Here is a 12,327-nt window from a genome sequence, read left to right as displayed (position 1 = left end):
AGATGTTAAAATAATGCATAAAAATGTAGTCAGTTTTATTTTTTGTAATAATATGGTAGGAGTTTAAGTTCTTTGCATTTTTGTGTCAGGTTCACACCTGTGAAGAAATATAACTTCATTAGAATTACATAATTGCCTTTCATCATGTGGTTCCTGCTATCTGGAACAGCCTTCCAACATCTCTCTATACATCCTGACATTTATTTAGGTATTCACCCTCAGCACTTCAAACCTGAGCTGAAAGCAATTCCCTTCTCTTGTCTCATCTCTGTACAGTTCTTCCGGTGATTAGCATATCATATTTGCATTTCACAATATTACTATCCAAACAGGTTTTATTACTGCAATCCAAACAGGTCTCACGTTTCAGGTTAAGTCTTACAGTAAAGGAGGTTTTTCAATGCCAGCCCTTCTGATTCTGATTTCAAGCACGTGGTCACTGAAGAGTAGGAACATCATGATCAGTCTGCCACAGAAACATGTGATTGTGTAACCAAAGGATCCCATCATGCTCTGAAGAAGGGCCAGAAGGCTGTGAGGGGTAAGCAAACTCTTGGAGGAACAGTGTTTTGGAGACAAAGATGAGTGAATAGGTATCATGGGAAGAAGAAAAAGCATACCTGTTTCCACACAGAACATTGCCTAAGATACCTCTAACAAAGGGGCAGGAATATTTTTTTGACCAGCAATTAGGAGGAGAGAGAGAACTCAGATGCATGTATGAGTAAGCAGAATTTTCAGAAACTGCCAGGACTGGAGGGTCTTTTTTTGGGTCATCTTTAATTCAATGGAGAGGAAATTTTTGCTATGGCTCTTTATCCTGACAGTCTACCTTTTTCTGGTTTGCTTTTTTTTTTTTTAAAATACCCTCCATGTTTTCCTGTACCCTTTTTCTCTCAGCATGTAAAATCTTGAAACTTACATATCTGCTTGTATTATAATAATAACAACAATAACAATAGCAATAACAATAACAATAATAATAACAATAACAATAATAATAACAACACAACATCAACAAGCAATGCTGAAGTGAAAAGCTGCTGAAGGGATCAAAAGGAGGGGGCATGGACAAGACAGACCACGTGATGGAGGAAGCAGGGCTTTGTTAGTATGAGCTGTCAGTACAAATCGAGGGCAGCTCATCTCAAGCTCACTCCCAACGATCCCAAGGAAAGCAAGGAAGAAAAACTGCAACCAAACACAAGAAGCCACTCAGTACACACTGAAGTTTAAGTAAGTTGTCCTCCCCTGAAACAGCTATACTGCACAAGAGAGGCACCTTAGGGAGAATCACCCAACACACCCAAGAGACACTACAAGAAACCTGGAAGAGGAGTGGTCAGAAAATTCAAACAGAAACAGAAGAGGGTAGATTTTGTGATTCCGGGAAGGAGGAGGAAGCAGCTGCTCTATTCAGTTATCTCTGATATAGATAAAGAAGGTTGAGATGAGAGGATGAGATGTTAGTAGAACACCCACCTTTCACCAAGAGAAGCCAAAGGAAGTACCTGGAATTACCATACAAATTACCCAGGCACATTTTACTGTAAACAAAAATTGATCACCCACTTGCAGCCAGCATCTTAAGGGGACCAGGAATCCCAGAGGTGCTTTGGTACTTGATGTCTGTCAGATAACATTTCAAAGGGAACAAACAGATCAACCCCTTGGCATCTGTTAACAGTAGGAAATTAGTAGGGGGGGTATATATATATTCCCTTTCTTTCCACATAATAGAAGCACAAATGATAAGATGTGATTTAACCAAGCCCATGATGCCACATCTGGTTTCACAGCACTTCTCTGGAGCTTTACCAAAACCTTGTTTTGCAGGGGTTTCCACACTACACTCTAGAATCTCATGTGGGATTTGTTTCAGTTTAACATTTACACAACTCTAAATGTTTGCAGACATTTTCTGTCACTCAGTTCAAAATGTTCCCCCTCTTTCTCCTCTTCATCACATTACTCCTCATTATGTCCTCTTAAACAAGCTGTGTATAATTTCTCTCCATATTAGCTTATACATGCGTGTGAAGAACAACATATGCCCAGTCTCTTAATGCTGACATTTAGCGGATTTCTCTGCCTGGATGTATGTGTCTCTCTCCAGCTCAAGTCCTTGTAAATGATGTTTACAGGAAATAGAACTCCTCTGACTGCCCACACAACCCATTAGTACCTTAGTTTAGTCATCCCCACGGTTTAATTTCTAGTTACAAGGATCACGACATCTTTGAATGCAACTGCACAACACATTTTAATATTTCTACCATGTAAAGAGCAAAAAAAAAAAATAAATTGTTTCTTACTAAGAGGAAAATAAGACAATGAAATGGAGAAGAGTAGGGGATAGAGAAAATTAATAGCTTTGGCATCTGGCAAACTGCTGCTCACAAAATCCTCATCAAACCCTGATAGTGTCCCCTCTCTTGCACAATGAAACAATGTGCTTTGTCTGAGCCACAGCGCTATTATCTCCCATTGGAATATTCTCCAGGGCATCTTCTTCCCCAACAATCACATCAGTTGCTAAACTTGAGCTTTTCTACCAAGAGGGAAGCCCATTTAGATAAGGCAGGAATGAGAAGGGCAAAAGTGAAACCATGGAACTAGCAGGCCAGGATTAAAAAAAGGCACAAGACGCAAGTAAAAAGACAAAACTCCAGGATTCAAAAGATAAAAGCAAATCAAATGAGAGACAGGAGTAGAAACTTTGGGGTGAAGGGGTCTCCTCACCTGACTGGCTGGTGCTAACATTGATGGTGGCAAAGTGGGGTGCTTCTGAGCTCAGCTCAGTCACCAAGTTGACGGCCTGGATCTCGAAGGTGTAGTGCACACGGGCCAGGAGGTTGGAGACCTGCACGCGGCTCTCGGTCAGCCCTACCTGGCGCGGCTCAAACTGGACGCTGTCCCCGCAGCGCACGCACGGCCCCGCTGACCCCGCCGGGCACACCTTGCAGATCACGTTGAAGAAAACGTCCTTGCGGCCACCCAGGTCCTTCGGGAGGCGCCAGGTCAGGAGCACATTGGAACCGACAATTTCATAGCTGAGGTCACGAGGAGCAGAGGGGATGCCTAGAAAACAGAATGAAGGATCAGAATCCCATGAAAGAATGGGAGAGAGGTGAGGGAAGGCAGGAGGCAAAGCAAAGGGAAAAGAATAGAAGAACAAGTTGCTCCTTCTCATTCTTACTATTCTTTAATTGTTTCTTGGAGGCTCAGAAAAACACACTCTTTGCTACATCAAGCACACACATTAACAAAGGAACAACTGTATTAGCACATTTTAGACAAACAAAATTACAAAGAAGAGTGTTTGTTTCAAGGGTGTGACTTTTTCATGTCCTTAAAAGAACAGCCTTGGCTTAGGGAAGTGCCAATCCCTTAAAATTTTAAACTTTACACAAGCTTAGTAAAGATTTCTCTCACTGAGACCTGTAATTCTCTCCTTTGGCACCTAATATCTCCGAACTTTCTCAGACTTCAGTTAACCTGTTGCATCTGTTCCAGGAACTGGACACAAGTTTTGCCTGCAGTTATTCCTGGTGCCAGCCAGATTCCTCAATGGCATCAGAGGTAAACTCTGACCGCTGGAAAAACTGCCCATTCTGTGCATCCAACACTTCCCTTGATGACACAGAGACAGTGAAGAGAAGGAGGAAAATGCAATGGGTGAGAAGAAGGCATGGGGATGAGAATGGGACAAGACGCTGCACCTAAGAAGTGAAAAGTTCAGAAAGGTAGAAGTAGGCAGCAGAATTGCACTGCTAAGCCTGGGCACAGACACAAAAGAAGATGGGAAGGGCAGTGACAGAGAGGCTGAGCTCAGTAACAGGGAGGGGCAAGGGAAACATTATTTACAGATCATTTCCCTCTGAAGGCTGTAATGAAACCCAAGAATCCTCATTCTCACCACCACTCTGTAGTCAGGTGCAAGACTGGTTACTTCAAAGGTCTTGAGAATAGGTGAACTGCAAACCCCCCAATCATTTGAACACATTCTCTCTCATTAACTGCCCTTCTTGCTTCCAAACACTTCATCCAAACACTTACCAGTGCAGGGAGCATCAGAATTGTCTGAAGCAGATCGGTAGTACCGGTTCTGACACACACATTCCCGGGAACCTGGCAGTGGAGCGTGGCTGTGGGCAGGGCACAGATGGCAGGGGTCATCTCCCACAGATACTTTGAAGAAACCAGGGGCACAGGCTAAGAGGAGGAAAATAAGAGAGGCAAAAGCAGGAAAATCATTAATTCAGATTTCAGAAACACTATAATCTTATTTATATTTAACTTGTGCTGCTACTGCTGGGAGAAGTTATTGCACAGAGCTACTACTGGTTTTGGTGCTTAATGGAGTATATTTTGCTAAAGTTCCCATTTCAAAACAGTTTGTTTTATTCTATATGTAAGTGCTTAAATTGATTCACTGGCAGATGAAAGAGAACCAGTCCTGAGACAGCTTTGGCCACCTTGAATCATTGTCTTCTCATTATTCACTCAAAGAGCTTTTAAATTGGAGAAGCCAAAGAGCCCAGCCAGGTGATTTGTCTTGAAGTATCAAACAGTTACCCACACCTCCTTCCCCCCCCAACACAGACACAAAATTGGATTTTTTATGCTGCCTACAACAGTTTCATTGCTTAAAGTAATATACACAACCATTGCTGATTTTGCATTAAAACTAAGAGCAGACACTAAGACTGGCAGTCCTATTATTTTTCCTGTAGGTCTGAAAACTTCCCAGTAATGGATAAAAGCATGTTAATTAGTTAAATTTAATCTGAAAATTCATAGGAATATGTATATGCAACAAGCTGAAACATGGCTGGAAATCCATCCTACAGGGAAAGAAAACAAAAAAATCATTTATTAACTATATGGGAGTATGGCACATTCTAGGTTTGGCAAAGAGGCTTTGCTGAATTGTCTAACAGGAGGTGCTTGGACCTTACACTGAAGTGCTAGGATACAGCTTTTACTATTTTTACAAAAGTTTTCTAAAGCTGATTTTCTCTATAAATAGATACAGCTCTTTTAGATTTTATGGACTAACAAGCTCAGGTAAAAGTTCATTTGCAGCTGACATTTGGTTCATTAACTTCACAATAAAGAGCATTTACAAGGAAACTTTCAGATAGACCACAGATAAGCATTTGATGTCAAGAAACACCCTCAAGAGCAGAACTGTTCTAGTGGTTACCATAAACAGAGTATTATAAAGGATTGAGGATAGCAGAAAGTTACCTAAAAAAAGCAAGGCAAGTAAGAGAAGAATATTGCATAGAGGCATTATATGAAATTAGGATCATATGTGTTCAATCCCCTTTGCGGCTACAGGCGGAGTCCAGAAATAACAGCCAATAACATCTGTGGTGTCCCATCAGATTTATGCCTCTTGTAATACTCCACCTTCTCTGTCAGAATTCTTCTTGGATGCAGAGCAACCTCCACATGTATACAGATAAGAATGGTAAGTCCTGGAACGGGTCAGACCATAAAGGGGACTTCAATAATTGAGTGATAGCTATTAGATGGGGGAACACTGTTTCTTTCCACCACTCAAAAAATGACAACAATCAGTGTGTGATACATTAGCATTTGGAAAGGAAAGGGGAAGAAGAGACTGTAATTTTTCCATGTGACGGATAATGGTAAGAAAAGTCCAACTGCCTTTGCCTTCAGGCCTTTATCCAGCAGAAAATAAAATTATTCCCATATGGAGAGATATGTCCATATGTTTGTATGGACAAAAAAGAGTATGTAAGATTTTACCCACTTTATAAATTATACCTTTCACTAACTTTAGGCTCTCTTAACAGCCACAAATGTAGACTATAATATTTACACTTCTTGGCAAATGCACCCATACTGAAACTACGAGTAGTGTGAATGGGAAGTTCTCATCCAACACACTGCACAGCCATTCAACCAAATTTTCAGGGATCTTTCTTTCTTTATTTCAAGTTTGAGAATGCCGAACGTAATGTGAAGGTCTTTATTTTCTTAAAAGTGATTTTATCTCATCTGTTTTTTCTTGCATCAAACTCTTTGAGTTTTTGTTGAGGCTTAGAACTAATGACACATTCATTCCACTTGTCAAGCCAGGCCTCCTAGAATAGTTCCTTTCTTTCATTCAGCATTACAGCCCGATATCAAGTAGGACAATTACCTTGCTGCTAGTTACAATACCGAAAATGAACAGGTAATGGTAATGTCTACTATGTATGTGACACTAAAGGAAAATCTGTAGACGCTACAGACCCCTGAAGTACAAAACCATATTTAACCTACAGGGACAGTGCAAAAAGATTTCAGGTAAATTAACCTTTAGGCCAATTACAAATCATATGGAAAGCTAGCGAAGATGTAAATGAAGAATTTGTCTGGTATTTAGTAAACAAAATTAATATTAAAACAAACATGTGTTAAAATAAATAAACATTTATTTTTACACAGTTCTTTCAAGTCCACAGGCAACTTGCTGTTGAGCCAGGGGATGCAGGGATGAGGTCTGCAGAGATGGCACACTGTTGATGAATTAGCCAAAGGTAGGAAAAGCACAAGTGCAGTGCTGTAGGTTTTATCCAGTGGAACAAAACTGGTGTTAGATGCAGCACCTCCTCACTAAAGAAAGGCAGTCTACGCAAGTAAGAGCACCTCTGTTGCTTAAAAGGCCATGCAAGATTTCATCCATGTTACAGGCAGTCACTCACTTTTATGGTCACGTGACCATAAACATTCAAAAGCTGCTTGTAAAAACCAACACAGAGAGCAAGAACACAAGCCTCTGGACAGGGATCTGGTGCCAGCTAATGGATAACAGTATTACCTGCTCATATCACTGATGCAGTACACTACTATAGGGACAACACTTTGGAACAGGTATGTGTAACAAGCACTAGTGACCAAATACTTACACCTGTTCTTCACTGCCTCACAAAATCTAATTTCACTGTCCATGCACTGTGCTTGGCATTGTATGTCTGAGCCACATACAAAGGCAGTGTATTGCTGTTTCCCCAAGCACTGCACAGTGCCCAATGCCTTTTGTCTTGTCACACTGAGCTGATTCCTTGCTGCCTAAGAGATCTCTTACTCACTGGGGCAGCATCTACTTTTGAATGCAATCCCAGAACTATAAGAGTCACTCCATGAAGAATTGTTTATTTAGGCTCAAGAGTAATGACAGCATGAGAGCAGGTGACTTTACATTAAATTACAGGTTTAAACAAGAAGAATATTTCCACCAACTAAAGTAGCAGGCTTCTGAAAAAAACTTCAACTATGAGCAGCAGACAAAAAAAAAAAAAAAAAAAAAAAAAGAAAAGCCTAACCACATTTAAGATGGAATCTGGCCTGTTTATGAAGAGATTTTGATACAGTTGCCATTTACAGTAAAGTAGCAGAATTAATGTAAACATATCTCTTCCTTCCAACATCTCTAGGTCAAATATTCCCTTGTCCTTTATTTAACTTAAGCAGAGTGAAGCAGCCACATAGGCTCATTAATAAGCACTCCATTAGAGCTAATTAAACTGAGGAAATAAAACTTCACTGCAGCTGTTCCACCAATGAAACAACTTTCAGTAATACGCTCACATATCTGTGTGCCAGACCAAGGCTGACTGATGTCTTGGCTACACCAGCGTGTCTCAGATGGCTTTCGATGTCTACCTGCGACCATGACAGGATGGAGTTCAAGATCCAGAGTGCAGTGACCAGAGAAAGAAGCAAATCCACAACACTGAACTCTGGGGGAACAGATGTGACCACTTGGGTGATCTGGAGGAGTCCTGTAGGATAATGCCCTGGAGGGAAGAGTGACTCAAAAAAGCTGGTTCATGTGCAAGGGTTACCTCTTCCAGGTGCAAAAGCAGTCCATCCCAACAAGCACAAATTCTGGCAAAAAATGCCAACAGGCCTGCATGTTTGAACAGAGGTCCTAGCACAGAAAGGAAGTACAAGGAGACAGAAGCATGGACAGGTAGCCTGAGAACACAGAGGCATTGTCCAAACACGTAGACACATAGCTAGGAAAGCCAGAGCCTACCTGGAATCACATCTGGCACAGGATTTCAAAAGTGAGAAGAGTTTCTCTAACAACAGAGGTGGCTCAAAGAAAATTAGAGAAAATGTGGGTCAGCTGCTGGGTGACACAGGACAAGTTCTCCACATCAGTCTTTACTAGCAAGACGAGCCTTTAGAAACTCTAGGTCCTGGAGACCTTGGGGAATTCTGCAGCAAAGTAGATGATCTTTATCTTCTACTCAGCTTTGGTGTTGAGTTCTGGGCTCCTCAGTACACTAGAGACATTAACATACTGGAGAGAATCCAGCAGAGGGCCATAAAGATGGTGAAGGTGATGGAGTATTTCCCACGGAGGAGAGGATGATAGAGATGGGACTGCTCAGCCTGGAGAGGAGAAGGCTTCCAGCAATGTCATGAATGAGTACAAACAGTTGAAGGCAGGAAGCAAAGAGGACGGAGCCAGGCTCTTTTCAGCGACAGGCCCAGAAGTGAACAGCACAAACTGAAACACAGGAGGCTCCCTCTGAACACAAGGAAACAACTTTTTACCATGAGGGTGACAGAGCACAGAAGCAGGTTAACCTGGGGAGTTGTAGATTCTCCTTCCTTAGAGAAGTTCAAAACCAGTCTGGACCTCGTGCTGGGCTACTTGCTAGAGATGACCCTGCTTATGCAGGGAGGGGGTTAAGGTGTACTCCAGAGACCTCTTCCAAGTTCAGTTATTCTTTGTTTTCCCTTAAACATAAGCCAATTAAAATGTGTGGATAGAACCCCATGGTCTTGGTTGCCTCACTGCCAAATCATTCATCACATACACGACTTTGGGTGGGTGGACAGGGGAAAATGAATGGAAAGTTCTTGACACTAGACTACATCTCATTTCAGATGTTCAGAAGCAAAATGAGAATAGGATTGTCACGTTCCGTTTGAGAGAGGGGCATGAGAAAAGACTTTTAACAAGAGAGAAGTGTAAAGAAAAGCAATAAGGAAGAGATTCATCTGCCCATTCCACTCACATTACAGAAATTGCACCTGAAGAACTATGGAGTGGAATACTGAGCAACTTAGGAGGGAAGATCTCCCCACAGTGATTATTTTTTATTGTCTAGTGAAAAAAATAATTACTACATAAACCTATAATCTCACGTTGTTATTTCCAGGAGGGATGGCAGATACAGAGAAACAATCATGCTTTGAAACTCTCATTCTGCCCCTGGGTATTTCTATTTCCAGAAGAAAAACAGCAAAATGAAATCATATAGCATACTGCAAGCAAAGCTGATTTACAGTGATTAAACATGATTCACATCTCTCTCACCTTCCTAATAAAATATAGTTGGAAAAAGAATGCTGTGGCCTAAATTTTGTTGTTGCTTATATTTTACATCCGTGATTTTGGCCAAAACGGCTGGACTGAATAGACACTAACTGGCCTCCAGTTACAAGAAACTAAAGAATGGCCTCCAAAAGCAGGCACTGCAGCTATCACAAACTTTCTGCTTCTACCTGAACCCTGCCTCTGCATTCAGTCACAGAGATGCTTACATTCATGAGCACCTTTATCCCTTTCCAAAATTGCCTAATATAGGCTGCCCACAGCACTCAGGACTTTGGCCCACAGATAGCAATAATAATTGTTCCCAGAATATGGAGCTTTTCCTGGCATTGCCTCAGTCCAGTCACTATAAATAGTACATCGAAGGTCAAGTCAGGAGGAAAGAGAAAAAAATTCCCTGGCAATCTAAATAGGCAAAAGCCACTTCCTTTTATTCAAGCAGTTACAGTGAGCCTAGGGGTGTCTTTACACAAACAGACAGAATCCATCTCTCATTTGTTTTTGAATGATCTTACCTTGCATTCCCTTCTTACTGCAGATCATGGTCCACTTGCTGTGGTCCTACAGCCTCTGCAGACGGCTGCTCACTGGAGACAGTCGTAACAAATACTCGGACTGAAGCAGGCCCACTGTCACTAGGACTAGTACCCTTTCCTTTAGTGAACACTACCACTTCAGGACCATCCCAGAGAAAGCCTGAACAAGAGGGGCTTCTCCTGAAACACCTCCACTGCGTTCCTGCAGAACAGCTTCACACAGAACACGAGCACCAGTTAAGCTCTTGACAGGCCTTGGTGGTGGTGGTAGTAGGACTTAGCATCCCCCAGCACCAGGACTTTCCAAGAAAACATAGATCTAGCTCTGATTGATTCACAATATCCAATGCAAGGGCAGAGGGTTGCAGAGCTAGCACCTCAGGGGGCAGAGCAAGCTGCCACATCCCATCAAGTCAAGCCTACTATGAAAGGAGAGGGCAGAGCTTGGAGTACGCAAGCGCTTTTCCCTCAGCTTGTCTCAGTCATTTTCCATATCTTGGCACAGTGTCAGAATGCCACAACAGTTCAGCTGGGCACAGCTCATCTCAGACACTGACCCAGTTTTCCTCAGCTCCCCCTACAACGCTCACCCCTGTGTTTGCCTGACTGCTCACTGGAGACAAGTTCCACCCGTGAGGCTGGAGGAGCAGCTTCTGACAGACTTCTAGCAATAGCAAATAGCCAAACCAGCAGAGAAAACTGCTGGAATCATGGAGTGGCAGTGGGGACAGGGATAAAGAAAATTAAAATGAAGAAACTACAGACCAAGAACCAAAGAGGTAGAGAAAGAGGCATTAAAAAGCTCACTTGGACAGTAAGGACAGAGAGGAAATATTTGGATCACTAAACAAAATGCAGCAAGGGGAGAATGACCAAGAAAGGCAGCTGGGAACTTCCAACACAGCTTTAGGTACACCTAGAAGTGACCTTAGGGAGTGAAACAGGTGACACTGATTTTTTGTACACAGATACGACTTGGAAACTAGCTGGGACACAGGAAGACATTTAGAAGAGCATAAAATTGCTCTCTTCTTGACCGAGACAAGTGATCTGTTTCTTACATAGGAGTTCTGCTCCCAGTACTGTGGGGCAGCAAGAATAAATACTAGATGTGAGAGTAGTGAAAATGAAGAGTGTCAAAGCTGGCACTGGAGTCACACTGGGAAGGATGAATGGACACAGATGATTGTGAGGCCTTGCGAAAACCGAATCTGCAGAGCTACAGAGGGCCTCAAACGAGAATGACTCGAGGCAAAGGGATGGAGTTTGGCACTTAGAGGGCAGGATGATGGAAAGGAGTTAGCAACCAGAAGTACTGTAAAATTATGATGTAGACATTTAGACATTATATTTCTCAAAATGCTAGAAAGATAGCATAATTAGCATGCAGAAAACACAACAGAAAATGAAAATTGTAGTGTCTTTTAGATAAAGCTCTTCTTCCCCCCTGCCCCCCATAAATAAATCTATGGCTAGCTTATGGTGGTAATAAACTCCTACTGGGCCAGGCTATTCCACAGTGACTGCTACCGTGCATCTTGCATCTTGTTCTGAATAAGGTGGAATCAGCCAGCGATAAAAGCAAGGCACAGTGATGCAATAGGGCCCTGGGTTGATCTAGAGTTTCACAGTTACTACAACTGTTTGGGTGGGGAAGAGAGAGTGGAAAATGAAAGAAACGTAAGGAGAGAAAAGTGTGTCTTTCCAGACTTAAAGAAGAGCATCAAATCAACTGAGATAAAATAAATGGAGTGACTAAGAACTCTTTCCTGCTTAACTGTTGATAGGAGATCAGTTGAGTAAGGGATTTTTTAGGTAAAAGAGGTGGAGCTGAAGCAATTACTGGCTAATTATATGTGGGAGAACTGCCAGTGAATGGGTTGTGTGAGGAAAAAAAGGAAAAAAACACAAGAGGAAAGATTTGGGCAGGGTAGGACAGAATATGAGTAGACAGCAAGCACTTGATACAGGAAAAGAAGCAAACTACTTGAAAAGCACTAAATGTGTGTGCAAGTAGCAGAAGAAGGCTGGAGAAGCTGATGAAAGGAACAATATGGAAGAAAAAAAACTTGAAAAAAGTAATCTAGATCAAGGCACCAAACATTATTGTCAACTGTGAGTTTACCTTGAAATTAAAGCTCTTATCCAGGAGAGGCTAAGACACTCTGTTTGCTCATTTTGAAGCAGAGCAGGCTGTGGGGCGGGAGCTTATGGCTGTCATCAGCCACCTAATGGGAGGATATGAAGAAGGTGTAGGCACGAGGTGGCAGAACATGAGATAACAGACAGAAGTTGTAATAACCTCTTACTACGTCTTACTAAAATCTTATTCTACATAGGAAAAAGTAATTTCACCATGGGTGTTGTCAAATATTGGAACAGTTGCCCAGGGACATTGTGTAATCTTCATCTTCAGTA

The 12,327-nt window shown here is 42.0% G+C and overlaps 1 protein-coding gene across 4 annotated transcripts in view; it reads right to left on the bottom strand.

Annotated features, from left to right (window-relative positions):
- EPHB6 (EPH receptor B6) overlaps nucleotides 1-12,327 on the bottom strand; it is a 66,702-nt gene that overhangs the window by 17,487 nt on the left and 36,888 nt on the right. For all 4 annotated transcript variants that reach the window (XM_058864777.1, XM_058864767.1, XM_058864757.1 and 1 more), the window contains exons 5-6: nucleotides 4,060-4,215; nucleotides 2,743-3,081 (exon numbers count right to left, since the gene is read on the bottom strand). In XM_058864777.1, the coding sequence (XP_058720760.1) occupies nucleotides 2,743-3,081; nucleotides 4,060-4,215 (495 nt within the window). The remainder of the gene's footprint in view (nucleotides 1-2,742; nucleotides 3,082-4,059; nucleotides 4,216-12,327) is intronic.

The sequence above is a fragment of the Poecile atricapillus genome, chromosome 1 (genome assembly GCF_030490865.1).
Source record: "Poecile atricapillus isolate bPoeAtr1 chromosome 1, bPoeAtr1.hap1, whole genome shotgun sequence".
In the NCBI taxonomy this organism is placed as follows: domain Eukaryota; kingdom Metazoa; phylum Chordata; class Aves; order Passeriformes; family Paridae; genus Poecile; species Poecile atricapillus.
The sequence above is the reverse complement of the archived record's forward strand: the minus strand, read 5'-3'. Positions and strand labels throughout refer to the sequence as shown.